The sequence below is a fragment of the Mustela putorius genome, unplaced genomic scaffold (assembly GCF_011764305.1).
Source record: "Mustela putorius furo isolate JIRA1106 unplaced genomic scaffold, ASM1176430v1.1 tig00003853_pilon_pilon_pilon, whole genome shotgun sequence".
Taxonomy (NCBI): domain Eukaryota; kingdom Metazoa; phylum Chordata; class Mammalia; order Carnivora; family Mustelidae; genus Mustela; species Mustela putorius.
The window spans coordinates 8594762-8612393 of NW_025422005.1; the positions used below are offsets into that span (position 1 = coordinate 8594762).

The 17632-nt window shown below is 56.2% G+C and overlaps 1 protein-coding gene across 4 annotated transcripts in view; it reads left to right on the forward strand.

Moving 5' to 3' along the window:
• TNFRSF8 (TNF receptor superfamily member 8) overlaps positions 1-4414 on the forward strand; it is a 62238-nt gene extending 57824 nt beyond the window's left edge. For all 4 annotated transcript variants that reach the window (XM_004741453.3, XM_045063760.1, XM_045063761.1 and 1 more), the window contains one exon: positions 2439-4414. In XM_004741453.3, coding sequence (XP_004741510.1) covers positions 2439-2683 — 245 coding nt within the window. In that variant the 3' untranslated portion in view covers positions 2684-4414. The remainder of the gene's footprint in view (positions 1-2438) is intronic.
• The last annotated feature ends 13218 nt before the right edge of the window (positions 4415-17632 follow it).

Sequence of the window (17632 nt, forward strand, 5' to 3'; positions counted from 1 at the left end):
AGGAAGTCTTCCTGGCCCTCTCCACTCTCCTGTCTAAACCAATGCCCCTCTGTTGTGCTCCCTCAGACCCCGGACCTCCAGACCCTGTATCCTCAGCCTCCCGCAGTATGAATGGGTTTGTGGCCTCTGCCCCCTGCCTCGCTCCCATCTGACTGTGAGCTCCCTGAGGGCAGGCCTTACTGAGCTCCATCTTTTTCTTCTCTGGAGGGTTAAGCATTGCCGGGATAATACCAGAGAGGCATCTGTAATCATCCTATACATTTCTACAGGAGGCATTGGTGGGTAGAACTCTTTGGGCCAGGGTCTTTCATACGAAACCAAAACTTTTGGCGCTGTAGCTCTCAGCAAGTTTTATTTAAGAAGAGTGTTATTTGGGGTAATACCACCCACAAGGCATCTCCTCTAAATTTCCTAAGAAGTCATAACTTGAACGTTTGGATCTGTGCTGAGTGCAGTGTCCGGAGCTGCGGGGGCAGGTGTACCGGGCTCCAGCACGGCTGGGGTGTGGGCAGCCCGCTCCAACCGCCTGCTAGCCTTGCTGGTGAGCAGGGTTGTTGGGAGAGAGGGCCTTGGAGGTTTGCTCGGGAACCTTTCATCCTTCTGACACCATCCCCGAGGAGCACCCCCTGCCCCACAAAACCCATCTAGTACCCCAGGGGGGACCACACCCAGCCCGAGCTATCTCCCTCTGCCCCTGGGCACCAGGCAGGGGGAGCCCCTCACCTCCCAGGCCACTAAGATAACTTCCCTGGATTCTAGAGCCGTGGGTGGGATAGAAGGTTCGAGCAGCCCCTGAAAGACCCTCCTTTCTGTTCCCAGCTTGGGGGGTGGGGCAGGTGATGACGGATAGAGCTGGAGCAATCAGGACCCTCGGAATGTGAGGGAGGGAGAGCCTGGCCCCTGGCTTCGGCTTCTTCGGACAAACCCACCCTGTTCCCTGTGCCTCGTCTTCTCTTCCAAGCCCTGTCTGGCTGCTCCGGGCCCTCTCGCCCTCCCCACGGTCCCTTCTCTCTCACCCCCTCTGGCTCCCGCTCTTTCCTAGGCCCTCTGCAAAGGCTCCCGGGGCAAAGGGCCTACAGGCCTCGGTGGAGGGTGTTGGCCGGGGCCTGGGGCCCTGCTCTCTCTTTTGGGGTGTGTGAGGGGCCCCCAACCCACAGCTTGCGACACTCGCAGCTTTTCTCTCGTCCTCGCTGCTATTTTGAACACTTCCCTCTTTCCCGGAGTGTGAAAGGCCAAAACAGAAGGACTAGCTTGATGCATGGGGTGGCCACTGTAAGGCCCCCAGGGATCTTTGGAGAGCTCCTGGATCAGAGGGGCGTAACTGGGTGACGCAGAGAGGCAGGTCAGGAGCCCCCTGCTCCACCCCTGCTGTCAAGTTCCCTCTTGAGACTCCAGAGAGAGTCCCAGAGCCAAGCTGCTGGAGCTGGGACCCTGTCCCGAGCTCAAGGCCATCAGAGAAGCTAGGCTGAGTGTAGGCCAGGCTTCTCCCTTCCCAGCTCCTTGGACAGCTTCCTTAACTCCCCTGAGCCTCTGAAGTGCCTCCCCCATCCCCAGCAGATGATGGTGAGGACCGCAGAGGGTCCTGCCTCTCAGGAGCCACGATTCCTCCAAGCAGCACGCACAGGCAGCCCTACCATGCACCGGCCAGGCCCAGCTGTGAAGGCGGGACACGGGCCATGAGTAATAAACACTGAGATCTGGCCCCGAGCAAAGCCTCACAGGCTGCTGTTCATTATTAACAGGCCTGAGCTTCCTCAGACTGTCAACTGTCTGGGTTTACCTGAACTGAAAAGGTCTTTCACTACGAAAACCGGGAGCAGCCCAGGCCAACCAGAACACGTTGCCCCCCACGCCCCCAGGTGTCTGATGTAGGCTCGCGGACGGGAGTGGAAAGGGTAGCCAGTCGGGTGGGAGTTTCTGCTGAGAGTTCCACTAACTGCCTGGTGACTTTGGGCCAGTCATTTAACCTTTCAGGGCTTCAGGTTCTTTCTATCTGTCCACGGGGACAAGAACAGACTGCCCGCTGCGTGGCAGCGTTGTGAGGACTCGGGAGTCGTGTGTGGAAGGGTCTGGACGGGCCGCCTCTGCTGCTCAGTGGGGCTGCAGCCGCCCCCTTCTCTGCCCGGGGCTCATTTTCTCCCCAGCGCGGCTCTCTCCTTCCCTACCCCATCCCCTCCTCAATGCTGGGGCGGTCATGAGCCTCTCCCACAAGCGGGCCAGTCCTTCAGTCCGGCACACAGTTTGTAGCTGTTCTATGTCCTTTGAGCCTCAGGACACCTGTGAGGTTGATGGGACCGCCTGTGCATCAGAGACTGGGTCGCGGGCCCGAAGCCACATAGCAGGAGAGACAGAGCTGGAACCTGAACCGCCCCCTGCCCCCTCGCCCTGCCCAGCGAGGGCCCCGGTCCCCTCTCTTCACCCTCCCTTTTGCCTTGCAGAGAAGATCTACATCATGAAGGCTGACACAGTGATTGTGGGGACTGTGAGGACTGAGGTGCCCGAGGGCCGGGGGCTGGTGGGGCCGGCGGGGCCTGAGTTCGAGGAGGATCTGGAAGTGGACCACGCCCCCCGCTTCCCAGAGCAGGAGACAGAGCCGCCTCTGGACAGCTGTGGGGACGCCATGTTCTCGGTGGAAGAGGAAGGAAAGGAGGCCTCCTTGCCCGTGACCGTCACGGAGAAATGAAGCCTGGCCTGGGTTGGGGCTGAGCGGACAGTGGGGTGCCAGCCAGGGTGGCCCTGGTGGCACCAGGCTGGGGGCAGAAGCCCTTGTGACCAGAACTGAGGTTCCAGCACCCAGGGGTAGAGCAGCCTGGAGCAAGGGGGGTCCAGGGGCCTCTCGTTGCATCCCTGCCCTGCTGCCCCCCAGCCCAGACCCTCGGGAAGCCTGGGCTTGTGCAGGAGAGACGACCCAGGGGCGGGATCTGAATGGCAGTGTTTGTTGGAGCGGCAGACGGACAGCAGGGACTGGGCACCTGTCTCCTGCCACTGCCCCCGGAGCCCCAAGCATCAGACACGCGCCACGGGGGCCAGAGCTCACTGACGGCAGAGGCCGGGAGGCACTGGCCCTGTGCCTTCAGCTCTCACCCTGGGCGGTGGGAGTGACGCCCCCCAGACCTTCCCACCATGCTGGAAGCCCCCAGTTAGTGTACTGTGGCCCCTGAGGGCACTGAGCCAGCACCTGTGGTGGTTTGTCCTGGGTCGAAGGGAAGTCAGGGGCCGAGTCGTCATGGGCTGGCCCCACCTTGGCAACAGCCACCCCCCCCCCCCGCCGCAACCCCTTCCGCTGTGCTCTGCGCCCGCATCCAGGTGACTGCCCAACCTGGCCCCTAGCCATGCCGGAGCCAAGTGAAACCCTCCTGGTGCCGCCAGCCCCCTCCTATTCTGTAGACCCACGGTGGGCGAGGTGTCTGGGGTCACTGATTGTTTCACAAGGTCCCCAGCTGTCACCTCCGCGGGAGGCTCCTTGGGACCCAGACGCTCAGCTGCTGCCGCGCCTCACCCGCAGCCAGAGACCCTGCCCACCCAGCTGCTGCCTGCAGAGGAGCCTGCTGGTGGGGAGCCCTGGGCCCTTCCTGGGTGCCTGCCTGCTCTGTGGCCCCTCTGCTGTCCCAGGGTGATGCGCCTTCCGCACACCTACCATGCATCCGGAGCCCAGTGGGCCCAGCCCTGCCCTTGCCCTCCAGCTGCTCAGCACCCATGGTTGGGACACGGATGTCAGAAAGCAACACGGTTTCGCCCAGACTTCCTGCCTTCTTCCGGATTCTCAGAAAAACTAGTAGTCCCGTCTGGACTTGAGGACTTTTCGCATTTCACGTTAAGGAGTAAAGCTGTCCTGACTTGGGTCTGGCTGGCCTGCTCTCCCCAGGGCTTTCAGACTCATGTGAACAAACATGAGCCAGCCTTGGAGAGGGATGTGTGGGCAGAGGATGGGGCTGCCCACAGCTCAGGCCATTCCACCTCAGCTGCCTGCAGGCCCCAGGAATTCACCCGCTGGAGTCCAGGCCGTTTACCCGCCAGCTTGCTCATTCTCTGGAGGAAGTTGGGGCTGGGCCAGGAATCACAGGGTAGTTTCTGAAAGTGCTCAGATGTTCGGAGGGGCTAGGACACCGAGAGGGACTCACGTCGGAACCTGAAGACGTTGCCATGTGAAGGACAGTATTTGCCCAGATGTGCCGTGCGGGAACGGCCGGGGTGCCTGTGCCTGGAGCTCTGGCTGGAAGGGGCCTGAGTACGCCCCACCCCGCTGAGCAGGACCCTGGCAGTCTTGACTTGAAGATGCGGTCCCCCTGTTGGGAGAAATGAAGAACTTCCTTGCCCAAAGTCCCTTCACAAAACCTTTGATCCTCTGAAATTTTGATCCTCAGAAAATGTGTAAGGTTCCTTAAAAATACCAGTTGTAAGTTTCAGGAAACTATTTTTGAGAGTGAGAATATTTGAGAACATCTGAGCAGGAAGGGTCTGGGCAGTCCCTCTCCCCCAGAATGGGGCGGGGGGTCCTCCTTCACCCAACTACCTAGGCGGCCAGCTTCTGAGCTCTGTGCCCTGTGTCGAGGTGAGTGCCCAGCTTGGTCCCCAGCCCCTCTGGGGCCAAGTGAGACCGTCCTGGTGCTGCCAGCCCTCCTCTTGTAGCCCCCACAGTGAGCCTCTTGTCGACTGACTTGTCTCCCAGTGTCCCTACCAGTCCCTCCAGGGGGGAGGCATCTTGGGACCCAGAGGTCTGCAGCAGGGAGCCTGCTGCTGCTGGGGCAAACCTTCCTCCACGTAATTCCCACTCCCTGGGCTAAGACCTGTCCTCTGAGGATATTTAAAAGAAAATACCTCTTGTCATAAGGCTTCCTGTGGGTATTTGCAGATAGAGATACTGGGCCTCTCTGTGGCCCACCCTCTGGGCTGGGAGGAGCTGCCCCTGCAGCTTGGGAAAAGGGAATCCCAAAGTAGCAGCATGAATGTCCGGCTTTGGGGCAAGGAGAGGATTGAGGGGTAAATGGAAACCTTGGACTTGGGGCCTGAGCTGGGAGGGGCCCAGCGTGCAGCCCTGATCACAGCTCAGGGCCAGTGGGGGCCCTAGTGCCCACCCCAGGCAGCCGGCCGGGAGCTCCCCTCTTGACTGTGCCGCCCCTGGGGTGGAGGAAAGAGACAGAGGGCCGTGGTCAGACCTCACCCACCCCATCCCCAGGACTCCAGCTCGTGCCCAGATCTTTTGATCAAACCCAGCCGGTTACCCACTGTGTTTTCCTGCCACGCAGTTGGTCCAAGAGCTGGGAGAATTGCCCTGCCCTGCCCAGTGATCAGGGTCCACCTCCTAACCTCTGTCCATTCTGACGTCCAGGTGAGCAGAGCACACGTCCCCTGCTGCTCAGGGTGGCAGAGGGCAGGCCAAGAGGGACCCTCCCATGCACGGATGGCATCCCTCTTCCTGAACAGTTGTATTCAGGGAGTGACGGTAAGTGATGTGTCCTAAGGAAGCTCTTGCATTCATAGGAAACGTATTCTTTCCCACGGCAGTCTGGTGGATTGTAAGCCGTTTTCCGTTTGTAGAATCTCTCAGGCCAGGGCCACTCCCCGAAACGGAACAGGAGGCTGCATCTCCAGAGCCTGGGGGCTCCTCTGCCCCCTCTCCAGGGCTGCGGGCCTGAAGAGGTCACCGGGAACTGGCTTGTTGGGTTAAACAAATGAAACTCTGTGCACGGACAAGGCGGCTCTCTGGCTGCAGGTTCTTGGGTGCCTTCCCTCCCACCCACGTTCTCGACCTTGTCCTCTAAGAGATAACAGTGGAGGAGGCGGTGGCGGGTGGGAGGGAGGCAGCAGGGCCTGAGACAGAGATGAACTTGGAGCATCAGGCTGGATTGGAGGCCAGAGGGAGAATATTAAAAGTACCGAGGTCAGCTCTGTCCTGAGGAGGAGCTGGCAGAGCCCACCCCGGCTCTTACCCCCTCCCGTGGGTCTGGCACCCACGCTGGATTCATACCCTGGGGCCATGCCCAGGGACCAGAGGAGCACAGGTCCCCAGTGGTTGTGAGCAAGTCACAGGCAGAGAGGCCCGACTGCTGCTCTTCGGAGCAGACACAGAACTGCAGAGATGTGCAGGTCAGACTTGGGGTTCGAATCCTGGCTCTGCCACTTACCAGCAAGGTGATCTTGGTTATGTGAGGCGCAGAGGTAACACGGGTCCAGCTGTTTCCTGGTCTGCGGGGCAAGAGTGTCAGCCCGTATCCGGTAGGGTCACGGGGTTCTGTTGGAGGCCGGGGATCGGGGGCTTGTTCTTGCTGCTAGTAGTTGTGTCCTGGGCACAGCGTAGCTGCCACCTACCACCGAGTGCGCCCTCGGGGGGGCTGGCAGAACTCCCGTGCAGGTCACCTTCGAAGCTGCAGGTCACCTTTGAAGCTGCAGGTCACCTTCGAAAGCGCGCTGTGATTGCTCATTGGTTCTAGGGAGCCTGTGTTGGCTTGGGCAAGGTTCACCAGGGCCCTCAGGCTCTCCTGGAACCTGGGTTCCTTTGCGGCCAGGTTGTGTGGGAAACCCCACGGTGGATACACCCCTTCTTGGTCTGTGGGGTGCCCCAGAAACCCCTCAAGTCAAAGTCCTAGGACTGGGCTGTTTGTTAGATGTCTGACACTCGGGCATTTGCCATGTGCTGTGGGTCCCTCTGTAGGGGACGTCCTGTTCATGGTTCTAGTGCATTCCAGCACATTGCTGCCTAAGATCTTTCTCCGGGGGCCTCCCTCACCCCCTCCTTCCCTTCCTCCCATCCTTTTAAAAACACCTGTGATGAGCCAGGCCCACGTGTCGCTCCAGAGGGCACAGAGCACTCAGACAGACTCGCTTGCGTGGGTCTGTGTCCGGTGCATGGAGACAGATGACAGTGCATAACTGACCGGTGAACAAGGTGGTTCCAGAAGCCATCCTGCTCTGTGTGCTGTGAGAAGCCCCCATCAGGGGTGTGTGGCAGAGTGTCTGCAGGGGAGGACCAGCTCCAGCCATGTGGCTGGCTGAGCTCAGAGGAGTGACATGACAAGAGGGGGTACGGGGAACGTGCGGACAGAACATTCCGGGAAGTCAGGGGAACCACAGTTGCAAAGGCCCTGAGGTAGGAGTGCTTCTGGCCTGGAGATTCAGGAAACCCGACCCAGTGGGAGAAGCAGGGCAGAGAGAAGAAGGAGGGGAGCCGGGAAGCCAGCGGCGCACAGGGGGCGTGTGGGGCTGCTGGAGGACACTTAGATTTTATCATCAAATCTGGTATACAAGGCTATGTCTTTTTTTCTCTATGAGAACAATCAACATCCTGGTATTATCTCAGGAATAGGCGTGAAGGGCCAAAACAGAGGCGCCAAAGATTGTTTTAACCTATTTCTGAGGGAAATCTAGGAAAGAGGCAGTGGGGGCCGGCTGTCAAGGGGCCGATGTCCAGGCTTTCTCAGAAAAGGCCGAGTTCAGACTGCATTCCTGGCTGAGAGCAGTTCCTGGCTCCGGGGCCGATGTCACTGTGCTGGGGCTGGGAGCCAGGCGGGTCTAGGTTCCCCTTTCTTTGGCTGGCTTCCAGGAGAGTAAAAACCACAACAAAAATTCCTGGGGGAGGGAGGAAACTTTGTTTGTGTTTGGGTGCCGGGCGAGGGGCCTCTTTGGAGCCAGCCTGCACGCGCCCCCTTCCGTTGATTGTTGATCGGCCCAGCTTGTGCCTGGAAGGGCGCGGTGCCATCAGGGTTCACTTCCAGCCCGAGCAGTTCCAGCCACAGAGCCCCCCAAGCTCGGTTTCCTAGATCTGCAACACGGACGTGATAACCCCCTCACAGGAGGGCTGTGAGGTGCTGGGGTGAGCCGGCTCAAGCGTTTGGCCTGGCGCTGGGCAGCTTCCCTGTTTGGTACAGGGCGGCCCATGGAGGCATCTCGGGGCCTTTAGACCTGATGGTTTCTGTATCTGGGCTTCATTAATAATGGCTGAAAGGCTGAGGGTCAGTGCTCCCTTTTACAGACCAGGGCTCAGAGAGGCACACAGACTGACCCACTGTCACACAGCCAGGAAGGTGCCTTCCTGTCCACGGAGCCAGGCTCCTGCTGCGCTTGGTTGGGCACTTATATCAAGGTTATCCTCAGGCCCTGTGCCCTCTGGACAAGCTTCCGTGCCTCCAGCTCACCATAGCTCGGAGGTAGGAGGGAGGTCGGTTTGAGCCCTCCTCTTCTGGGGAGGCAGAGATCTTCACGGGAGCCTGGGCAACCTGCCGAGCTCAAGCGGCAGACCAGTTGTGGCTTTCTGAGTCCCCCTGGCAGGGCAGGAAGGACCCCGAGCAGCCCAGGAAGAACCTCTGTCCTTGGATCTGCACTCCCCCAGGTGGCCTCACTCAGGGGAGACCCGGGGCAGGGAGCGCAGACAGCGTAGAGAGCCGGGCATCCTCTCAGCCACCCCTCGTACCCCACTCTCTGCCCCACGTCCCCGAGGAGCCCTGGAAGGAAGACGAGGCAGGAGCAAACCTCCCCAGATCATAGATGGGAAAATAGCCCCACAGGGATTAAAGTGGGTTGCCCTGTGGTCCCAGCTCCGTGCCGCCTGGGGGAGAACAGGACGGCAGGCAGGGAGATCACTGTTCTGTCCGGGCGATCGGTAAAGGGGACTTGCTGCTCTTGGTTCTGCCCTTGATTTATTTATTCTTTCAGTGTGGTGTTGACACAAGAGTAACCGCAGTGAGTTAGGTCCTTATGGATAAGGCAGCTTTGCAGGTGTCGAGGGGGTCCGCGTAATCAGATAGACTAGATCACAGGAGCTGTCTGCAGCCTCACAGGCACGAAGCTTGTGCAGCCCGGCCGGTCTGCTTTGGAGGGCCAGCGCTTGATTTAATGCTCCATTTAAATTTAATGCTGTCCAAATGATTGTGCATTTTTGAACAAGGTGCCTGGGTTCTCCTTTTCTACTGGGTCTCCCAGATCAGGAGGCTGCTCCTTCAGGGGCGGCGTCATTGTCTGTCCGGATCGTGCTCCATGCAGAGGCCGTGTCCGCGCCTTGCTATGTCCGCTCTCAGGGACCACGCTTTCCGATGAACTCGCTGAGCCCCTTACAGTGACGTTGAGTGGCTAGTAACTGACCTGAACTGTCCCGATGATCTCTTGCTACATCCTAAACCACCTCAAAACTCAGTGGCTCAAAGCAGTATCTGCAACTGATTTTGCTCACAGCTCTGCATGCATTTTGGCTGGGGCTCAGAGGTGCGGAGAGCTCGCCTCTGTTCACAGCTGGCCCCAGGGATCGCCCTTCGGATGGCAAGTGGGTGTGGGCTGTGGGCTTCTCTCCACAGGCCTCTCTTGGGGAGGCTGAGGCTTCCTCACAGCATGGCAGCTGCCTTCTTAGAACAAACAGCATAGGAAGCGGGACCTGCCAGGTTCTTAAGACAGGGGCCCAGCAATGGGCCCAGCATCACTGTGGCCACATGCTATTGGTCAAGCAGCCCCAGAGCCCAGGTTCAAGGGGAAGGGCTGCAGACCCCCCCCGAGCCCACAAAGAATTTTGAGATCTTACCATGTGACAGGGACTGCACTTAATACTTTGCTTCCTGCCTCTTTTCATCCCCGCAGTAACCGAACTGCTCTTGCTCCCAGAGTTGTCTCAAGGGAGCTAAATCACGTGTCCAAGGTCAGCCAGTGGGAATTGGAATTGAAGTTGGCCTGTGTCCAGAGCGAGATCTGACCATGGGGACACCCTGTGCCTTCAGGAACCCCTGCAGGCAGACTGCAGCAGGGCCAGAAATCAAGCCTACTTCTGTTTGATTCAAGAACGTTTGAGGCTTTCAAATTAATTGGCTCCAACACCCCATTTTCCAGATGGAGAAACTAAGGTTGCAAGCGCTCTTGCCCCCTAAGAAGGGGGGCAGGGTCTGGCACCTTCCAAGGCAGGATGGGGGCCCCCCTCTCGGGGCTGTACCCAGCCTGGCCAGGAAATCACAGAGAGCTGTGGGCAGATTATGCAAGAGGCTGTCGCAGGGACATTGTTTTTCATTGCGATTACACTTCACCCAGGAAATACCCACAGCCTTGGTGTGGAGGGAGGGAGGTGTCGTGGCAGGTGTCAAGGGAGGGCCCCTCCCAGCAGCAGAAGACCCCACGTGAATGCTGGGGCACTCTCGAGATGGACCAGATCTCGAGATGTTGTGCCCTGTCCAGGTTCATTACTGGAAGTTCTCAGAGAGCCTCCCTGTGCCCCTGCGAGCTGGGCTCTGACAGAAGGGGAAGAGGGTCCATCCCTACCATCCAAGAAGTGATACATCAGAAAGACAGTAAGAACTGTGACTTATTGAGGCTTTCTGGGTTCTCCTTGAAACCCCACAGTGCCCGAGGCAGCAACTGCTGTTGTCATCCCTATGCTGCAGGCAAGGAAACAGAGGCACAGAGTAGTTCTGTCACTTGTCCGAGGTCACACAGCTGCTAAGCGGGGGCAGCCAGCATTCAAACCCAGGCCACCTGGCTGGAGCCCAAGTTCCCAACCACTGGTCCACTGTAGCTGAGGCTGGGATCACCACTGTGCTGCGGCTCCGCCCCCGAGTGCCAGGCCCTATGGAACGCCACCCAGGGGTCCGCCGGGCTCAGGAACGGCACAGTGAGTGGTGTTTGCCTGCCAGCTTCCATCTGCCTGTCTTTTCCAAAGCCTGGCTCTAACCGGGCTGCTCTCTCCCAGAACCTTCGATGGTTCCCCAGGACCTGTAAGCCAAAGTCTGCCGATCAAGCCCTCACAGGCAGGTCCTGCTACCTTCTGTAGCTCCTGTATCCAAACCATCACCAAATACAGGGTGCGTGGGAGGTAAATCTCCCCAGGAAATCTCAGCCCAGTGCTTTGCTTCCCAAGCCTCCGTCCTCAACCTTCTCCTTGGCCCAGGGCCAAGACCTCTGTGTCCTCTGAGTTCCCTCAGCACTGGCTGTGAGCAGGGTTGGAGGCCAGTTCTAGCAGGCTCCCAAGAAATAACTCTGCGTGAAAAGATGAATTTGTCCATTCCTTTAGTCGCTCACTGAGTCATTTGAGCAGCAACCTGTACCGAGCACTTACTGTGTGTCGGGAACTGTGCCGGGAAACACAGTGGGGCAGGGAGGAGACGGGGATATATGGTACTGCTCTCGGCGACTCCCAAGTCCAACTGGGGAGGCCTGACTGGAGTCCAGCAGTGGCCGAGGGTGTGACCACTGCTGGGGCTCTAGTGACTCTCAGAGACGAGTTCATTCCCATGGCGAAGTATCTAAGGATTGTGGAGGCAGGGCCGTGTCCTAGGGGGGCTGTTCCTGTGCTGGAGCTGAGAAAGAGACTGGAAGGGCAGGGCTGGGTGTTGGTGGGAAGTTACAACAGCCTCCTGAGGGTGGGGGAGCTGCAGGGGAATGAGGCATGAGGGGAGTTTCCTTTGAGTGTGGAGGGGAAGAGGGAGGCTGATCACCCTCTGGGAACTTCACAGGGAAACCTTTGCCTGCACACTGGGGGACCCAGGCCTCCATTCTGGAGGCGGGATGTATGGCCACCATCAAGTTCGGCATCTCCCTTTGTTGAGCACCTACTATGTGCCAGGTGCTGTGGACTCCCAAACTCTGAATTTTATAGCATCCCTGCAAAGGGGACTTCTTTATCCCCATCCTAGAGATGAGGAAGTGTAGGCTCAAGGAGATGAAGTGATTTGTCCAAAGTCAAGGTCACATGCCAGTAAATGAACTAGGACTTGAACCCACATCTAGGCAGTGGTGAAGTTGATGCCTTCTTGGCGCTTGGATTTCTACCGTCCTTGCTAGGCGCTCCCAGTTTCCTGGGATCCTCATTTGGGCACCAGGCTGGAGCAGGGTCTCCCCAAGTGGCATGAGAACCTGCCTGGCACACAGTAGGTGCTCAGTGTGAGTATGTGGGGGACATCTGTGGGGAAGGCAGGACAGGCCTGGGGGAGTGCGATCCTGTAGACAGACACCACCCGCGTGCTGAACTGGGGGTGGCCGAGTCACTGTCCTCTAATTCAAGAAGTCCCTCGGATCCCGAGCCGGGGTCCTCTGTCCCTCCCCAAGCTCTCTGCCTCCCAGCTTCGGTGGAGGCTGTGCCTACACTGAATCACCAGCCCCGTCTGGCCCCGCCCAGCCCAGCTCTGGCCCGTAGACGTGCACTCATAAACATCTGAATGAGTGAACATTGAGAAATCGTACCAGGGGAGAAATTATTTATTTCTTCCTTCTTTTGAATGGGGGAAGGGAAAACTTGCCGGGAAGATGAGGTCAGTGACCGGTATTGTGCGCTCCTTGCTGATGAGCAAAGGGAGGTCTCGTGTGCTGGGTACCGCGTCAGAGAGACAGGCACAGAGCAGCGTGGTGTCCAGCCTGGCAGGACACCCCCCACTCCCTGCACACCCCCCACTCCCAGCCCTGTCACCCCCAGATCGCTCCCCAGCTGTGCCGGCTCCAAACCACAGTCTCGCTAATGAGAAAAACATGCGCGGGGTCACCTGGCGGCAAGCCGGCCATCTGCGCTGATGCGTCCCAAAAGCAAGGCAGCGCCCTGACATCGCCTGAGGGAAATGGGGTGCACGGGGCAGGGCTGATGTGCAGGAGCAGCTGGGACCCCCAGACCTCAGAGCCCCATGCAGCCCCTCCCTCTCAGGGTACAGATGGGAAAACTGGAGGCCTGGAGATGGGAAACGTGTCTGAAGTCACCAGCCTCAGGACTAGAACCCCGGTTGCTGGTGCTTTAAATATTAAAACGAGGGGTGCCGGGGTGGCTCAGTCAGTTGAGCATCTGACATCAGCTCAGGTCTTGAGCTCAGGGTCCTGGGACGGAGCCCTGGGAAGGAGCCCTGCATGGGGCGCCGTGCTCCGTGAGGAGTCTGCTGGTCCCTCTCCCTCTGCTCCTTCCCCCACACTCTCTCTGAAAGAAATAAACAAAATCTTAAAAAATATATATTAAGACAAAACCCCAAATCCTTACAAATAAGGAAGTAAATATAATCGGGGGGGATGAAAAGAATAAACACAACAAAAGTATAAGGAAAATAATAAAAATTATGCATGATCCTGTACCCCTTATAACCACTTCAAACATTTTGGTTTCTTTCCTTCTCAGTCATTTTTTAAAAAATTATCTTTGGTGATTTATTACCAAAACAAAACTTCCCAACTTATGGTTCCCAACCTGTAGCTCTCCTCATACAGGTGAAACCATTTCCACCCCACAGTTAAAAATCACTGACCGCTCATGACTTTGGGGGCCCCCTCACCTCAGCGGAGCCCCCACCGAGGGATTTGCCTCCAGCAGTTCTAAATGGAACTTCCAGAGGGTTCCTGCTTTTAGTTCTCATTCTTTTTTTTTTTTTTTAAGATTTTATTTGTAGGTCATCTCTACACCCAATGTGGGGCTTGAACTCACAACCCCGAGATCAAGAGTTGCGTGTTCTCCTAATTGCGCCAGCCAGGCGCCCCTCTTGTTCTATTATTTTACATAAGAGACCTGCTCCTTCTCAAACTCCATGCTGTATTAAGGAATCACCTCTACCTATTTCAGTTTTAAATGAGGCACATTGGGGATTTAAGGGTTCTGGGGATTAAGTCAGGAGTGATCCAAGTCAGTGGGGAGCAGGCCTTTCCAAGCCCCCTTCAGAAGAAGTAGCAGCCCTTGGATCTGTTTTATCAACTAGGTTTCCATCCTAATTGTCATCATTATCGCTCTGCGCCTGGTATTTTCACGTATCGTCACATTTACTCTTCCCAGCAAGCTTTGGGGACAAGTGTAGTTATTGCTGCCATTCTACAGATCAAGACACTGAGGCTCAGGGAGGCGTAGTGACTCTTCTAAGGTCACACAGCCAGTGAGTGGCAGAGTCAGGATCCAGACCCCGGCAATCTGAGAAAACTGAGTTATCTCTCCATGTAAGATTCCACTGGAACCAAGAATTTTCTGGCAAGTCTCTGGTTTAGCTCATTTCCTTTTTCTCCAACACCAGACTTCCTGTAGAGTGGACAAGAGACCCCTGTGGACTGGAGACATCTTGCAGGCTTCAAGGAGGAGGTGGGGTTGGAGCAAAGCTGGGAAGAATGGCTTTGCATTGTGAAGGGATCACATTTCAATGTGAGAACATTTATGCCAGAACTACCTGGGGGTCCAGGTGGGAGCCCTCAGGAAGGCACTTTGGAGGAAGGTGAGTGAGGTAAGGACAGGTTTTGGAAAGCTGTTTTCTCTAGGAAAGGCCAAAGAAGATGTGACAGGTATGGTCTTTGCCTCCTGGCCAGGCTTGTCTCAAGAGCTGGGGCCACCAAGTAGGTACAAGCTCCTGGTGATGTGGGCAGATGGGCCTGTAATCCCACCTCTCCCTGGGGGCCAGCCTGGAGAAAGCCTAGTGTTCCCAGCACAGGAAGAACCCCAGGTTCTCCAACTATGAAGTGCAGCCTCTTTCGAATGAGTGGTCCAACCTAACATAATAGGCCACTGCCTGGGGGTCCAGCAAATCCCTTATGACTCAGAATTTTTCAGATTCTAATGATATTGGTTGTAGTGCCAATTTGTTCTGTGTTACGGGTTCACACTCTGCTGGCTGTGGGGACTTAGGTGAGCCACATAAGATCATCTCTTCGATCATCTCACGGGACTATTAGGTTCTGCCATTCAGCGCGCCTGGAGACAGGGCAGAGATCAGGTGGGAACGGGTTGGGGGAGTTGGTGACACCTTTCACCCAGCCACACCCGGACGTCCAGAGAAAAATTAAAAAAAAAAAATTAAAAGACCTAGAAGATGCTCCGAACAAATGAAGGAAACACCAGGATGGTAAGTGGGATACTTCGATGCTGCCATGAAGTCAGTTGTCTTCCACATTCACTTGTTAATCCCGTGCAAATCCCAGCTGGAGCTCAAAGAACGTACAAGTGTATTTCAAAACGAGGATGGAAGAGTAGAGAACCCTGTATGATTCAGTCGATTTCGAAAAAGAAGAGCGGGGGGACTCAATCTAGCAGATCCGAAACCGTCTCTAAAACTCTGCTCATTAAAACCGTGTAGAACTATCCCGGGAGCAGGAAGACATATGGAGCAAGAGATTATCCAGCCACAGACCCTGGGAATTATGACCAGGGAGCACAGGTGGGCTCTGGCCAGTGGATTCGGAGCAACCAGCTCACTCCGTAGTGAAATCAAGTTGGGTCTCTAGATTTTACACACCACATACAATTGGGTTGTATTAAAGACCTCGATGGGAGGTCAGAAAACTGAATGAGAAGAATTACTGCAAAATACCTCTTTATTCTACAGGTGGGGGAGGACCTTTCGACAAACATCTAAATGGGAAGAAGATTGATGGGTTTGATTCCGTTAAAATAAAGGAGAGATGTGTGCGTGTGTATGTATTTTTAACAACCCTAAGCCAGGATACCAGACCCGTGACAAAATGAGAGAAGTGTTTGTGATGTCTAAAAATGACGGGGGATTAATATCTAGAATATACAAGGAATTATTGCAAAGCTACAAGAAAAAGACAGGAAATAATAGAAATACGGTCAGAGGATGTGAATAGGCAGTTCACAGAAGGGGAAACCCAAATGACTAACAAGTAATGAAGAGGTGCTCAAACCCACGAATATTCAGAGAAATGCAAATTGTACCGGAGTGGGTTGGACTTCACACCGGTCCTGGTCCGTTCAGTCGGCCAAAATCAGAGCGCTGGCTGGCGGTGAGTTCGGGGGAGAGCCTGAGGAAGTGGGACCCCCCTACCCCCGCTGATGTGGCCCTCCTGGGGCGACTTCTGGTGGTGTCAGGGAAGTAGGTACACGGTTACCCCAGACGTGGCAGTCCCACTGCAGAGAGACCCAAACCCCCCACGAGGCCACAGGGTTGAGCTCGGAGTGGGAGGGGTATGGGAGCAGGGATTGGGGAGAAAAGGAAGCACGCACGGAGGTTTGCGTAGAGGACCGTGATTGACTACAACTGCCCTAGGGGACGGCCAGCAAACAGCAGGAGAGGTGACAGGTGGCTCAGTGGGTGAAGCCTCTGCCTTCAGCTCAGGTTGTGATCCTAGGGTGCTGGGATGGAGCCCTGCATCAGGCTCTCTGCTCAGAGGGGAGCCTGTTTCCCCACCTACCTCTCTGCCTACTTGTGATCTCTCTCTCTGTCAAATAAATAAAATCTTTTAAAAAAGAGAGAGAAGTTAGGCAAAAAAAAAAAAAAAAAAAGTCCATTCATACCAGCTAGCAGATTATAAAATACTTGGGAATTATTGACAAAATAGGGGTGGTGGGGGAGGAGCCTCTTGAGGGGAGACCCTCCTGCCCAAGACAGAGCGGCCCAGTTTGTCATGGGGTGGAGAACTCAAAGGGGACCCAGGGGAGGCGGGGAAACTGAGGCAGGGTCAGGTGTGCCTGGGGAGAGCAGGGCAGAAGGCAGCCATAGTATCTATCTTTGCGTCTTTTAAATAGAAAGTGGGGACCAGCTGTGTCCTAGCTTCCCTGGGGCCTGACAGGGAAACAGTGAAATGGGGTGAGGAAGGGGGTTTGGAGAATGGGGTGGAGGGTGGGTGGGAGGTTGGGGGCTGGAGGGCAGAGGGGTCAGGGGTCAGGAGACTTTGGGGCACTCATGCCTCGAGTGAGAAGGATGTTTGCAGGGCCAGGTGAGGCTGAAAGCCGGGAGAATTGAAAGCCGTCTGAACATATGAAGAGGTATAAAAGGAAACCCACGGACGAGATCAAAGGTCCTCGCACATGTGGGCACGTGGGAGTCCCACAGGCCACTGGTGGGAGTGTCACTGGGTACAGCCCCTTGGGAGAGGGTCTTGGCAGGACCTAGTGAAAATGAAGATGTGCAAACCCCACCGCCTGGCAGTTCAACTTTCTAGGTTTATGACCTAGGAGTCTAGGAAGTGCTCAATCCTGTGTTTCGGGGAGGCAGGCAAAGGATGGGCGTCCCCGAGCAGGGCCTGGAGCAGAGCTCAACCACCTGCCGGGGGAGGGAGTCCCGAAGCAGGCAGACGGGGGTGGGGTGGGGGGCAGGAGGGTGCACAGGCATGCGGCCAGCAAAGCACAGCAGGTACAAAGAATGAGCCCGTTCTGAACTCATCAACATGGAAAGTTCTCAGAAACACAGCCAAGGGGAGGGGAAGCAGGCAAGGGCCAGAACAGGGAGGCTGGTTTTCTACCACTGCGGTAGATGCAGAGGCACAAGTCCAGAAGGATGCTCTGTGTTGCCCGATGGGTCGAGAAAGAAAAAGGGCGCTGTCAGAGGAACAGTTGCCTTGGGGGAGAAGGAGAAGGAATGAGAACTAGGAGGTCAAGAAGGGCTTCGGTTTTCATTACAAAATAATCTGAAGCAAAAATAATTCAACAACTACTGAGAACCTACTGTTTTAAATATATGTATTTATATAAATATACATATATATATACATACACACACACACACATACATAATTGGTGTCTGCTGCTTTTCTAGGAGCTGCGGACACAGGAGAGAGCAAACCAGCCCAGGTCCCTGCCATCGCGGGAGAGACAGACAGTTCAGCAACAGAAATTCTAGACATGCTCAGAGGAGAGTAAAGCAGCTATTTTAGTTCGGGGGCCAGAGAAGCCTGTCTGAGGAGGTGACATTTGAGCAGAGGCTGGACGGAAGCGAGGAAGTGAGTCATGTAGGTATCTGGAGGAAGGGTGATGCAGGCAGAGGGG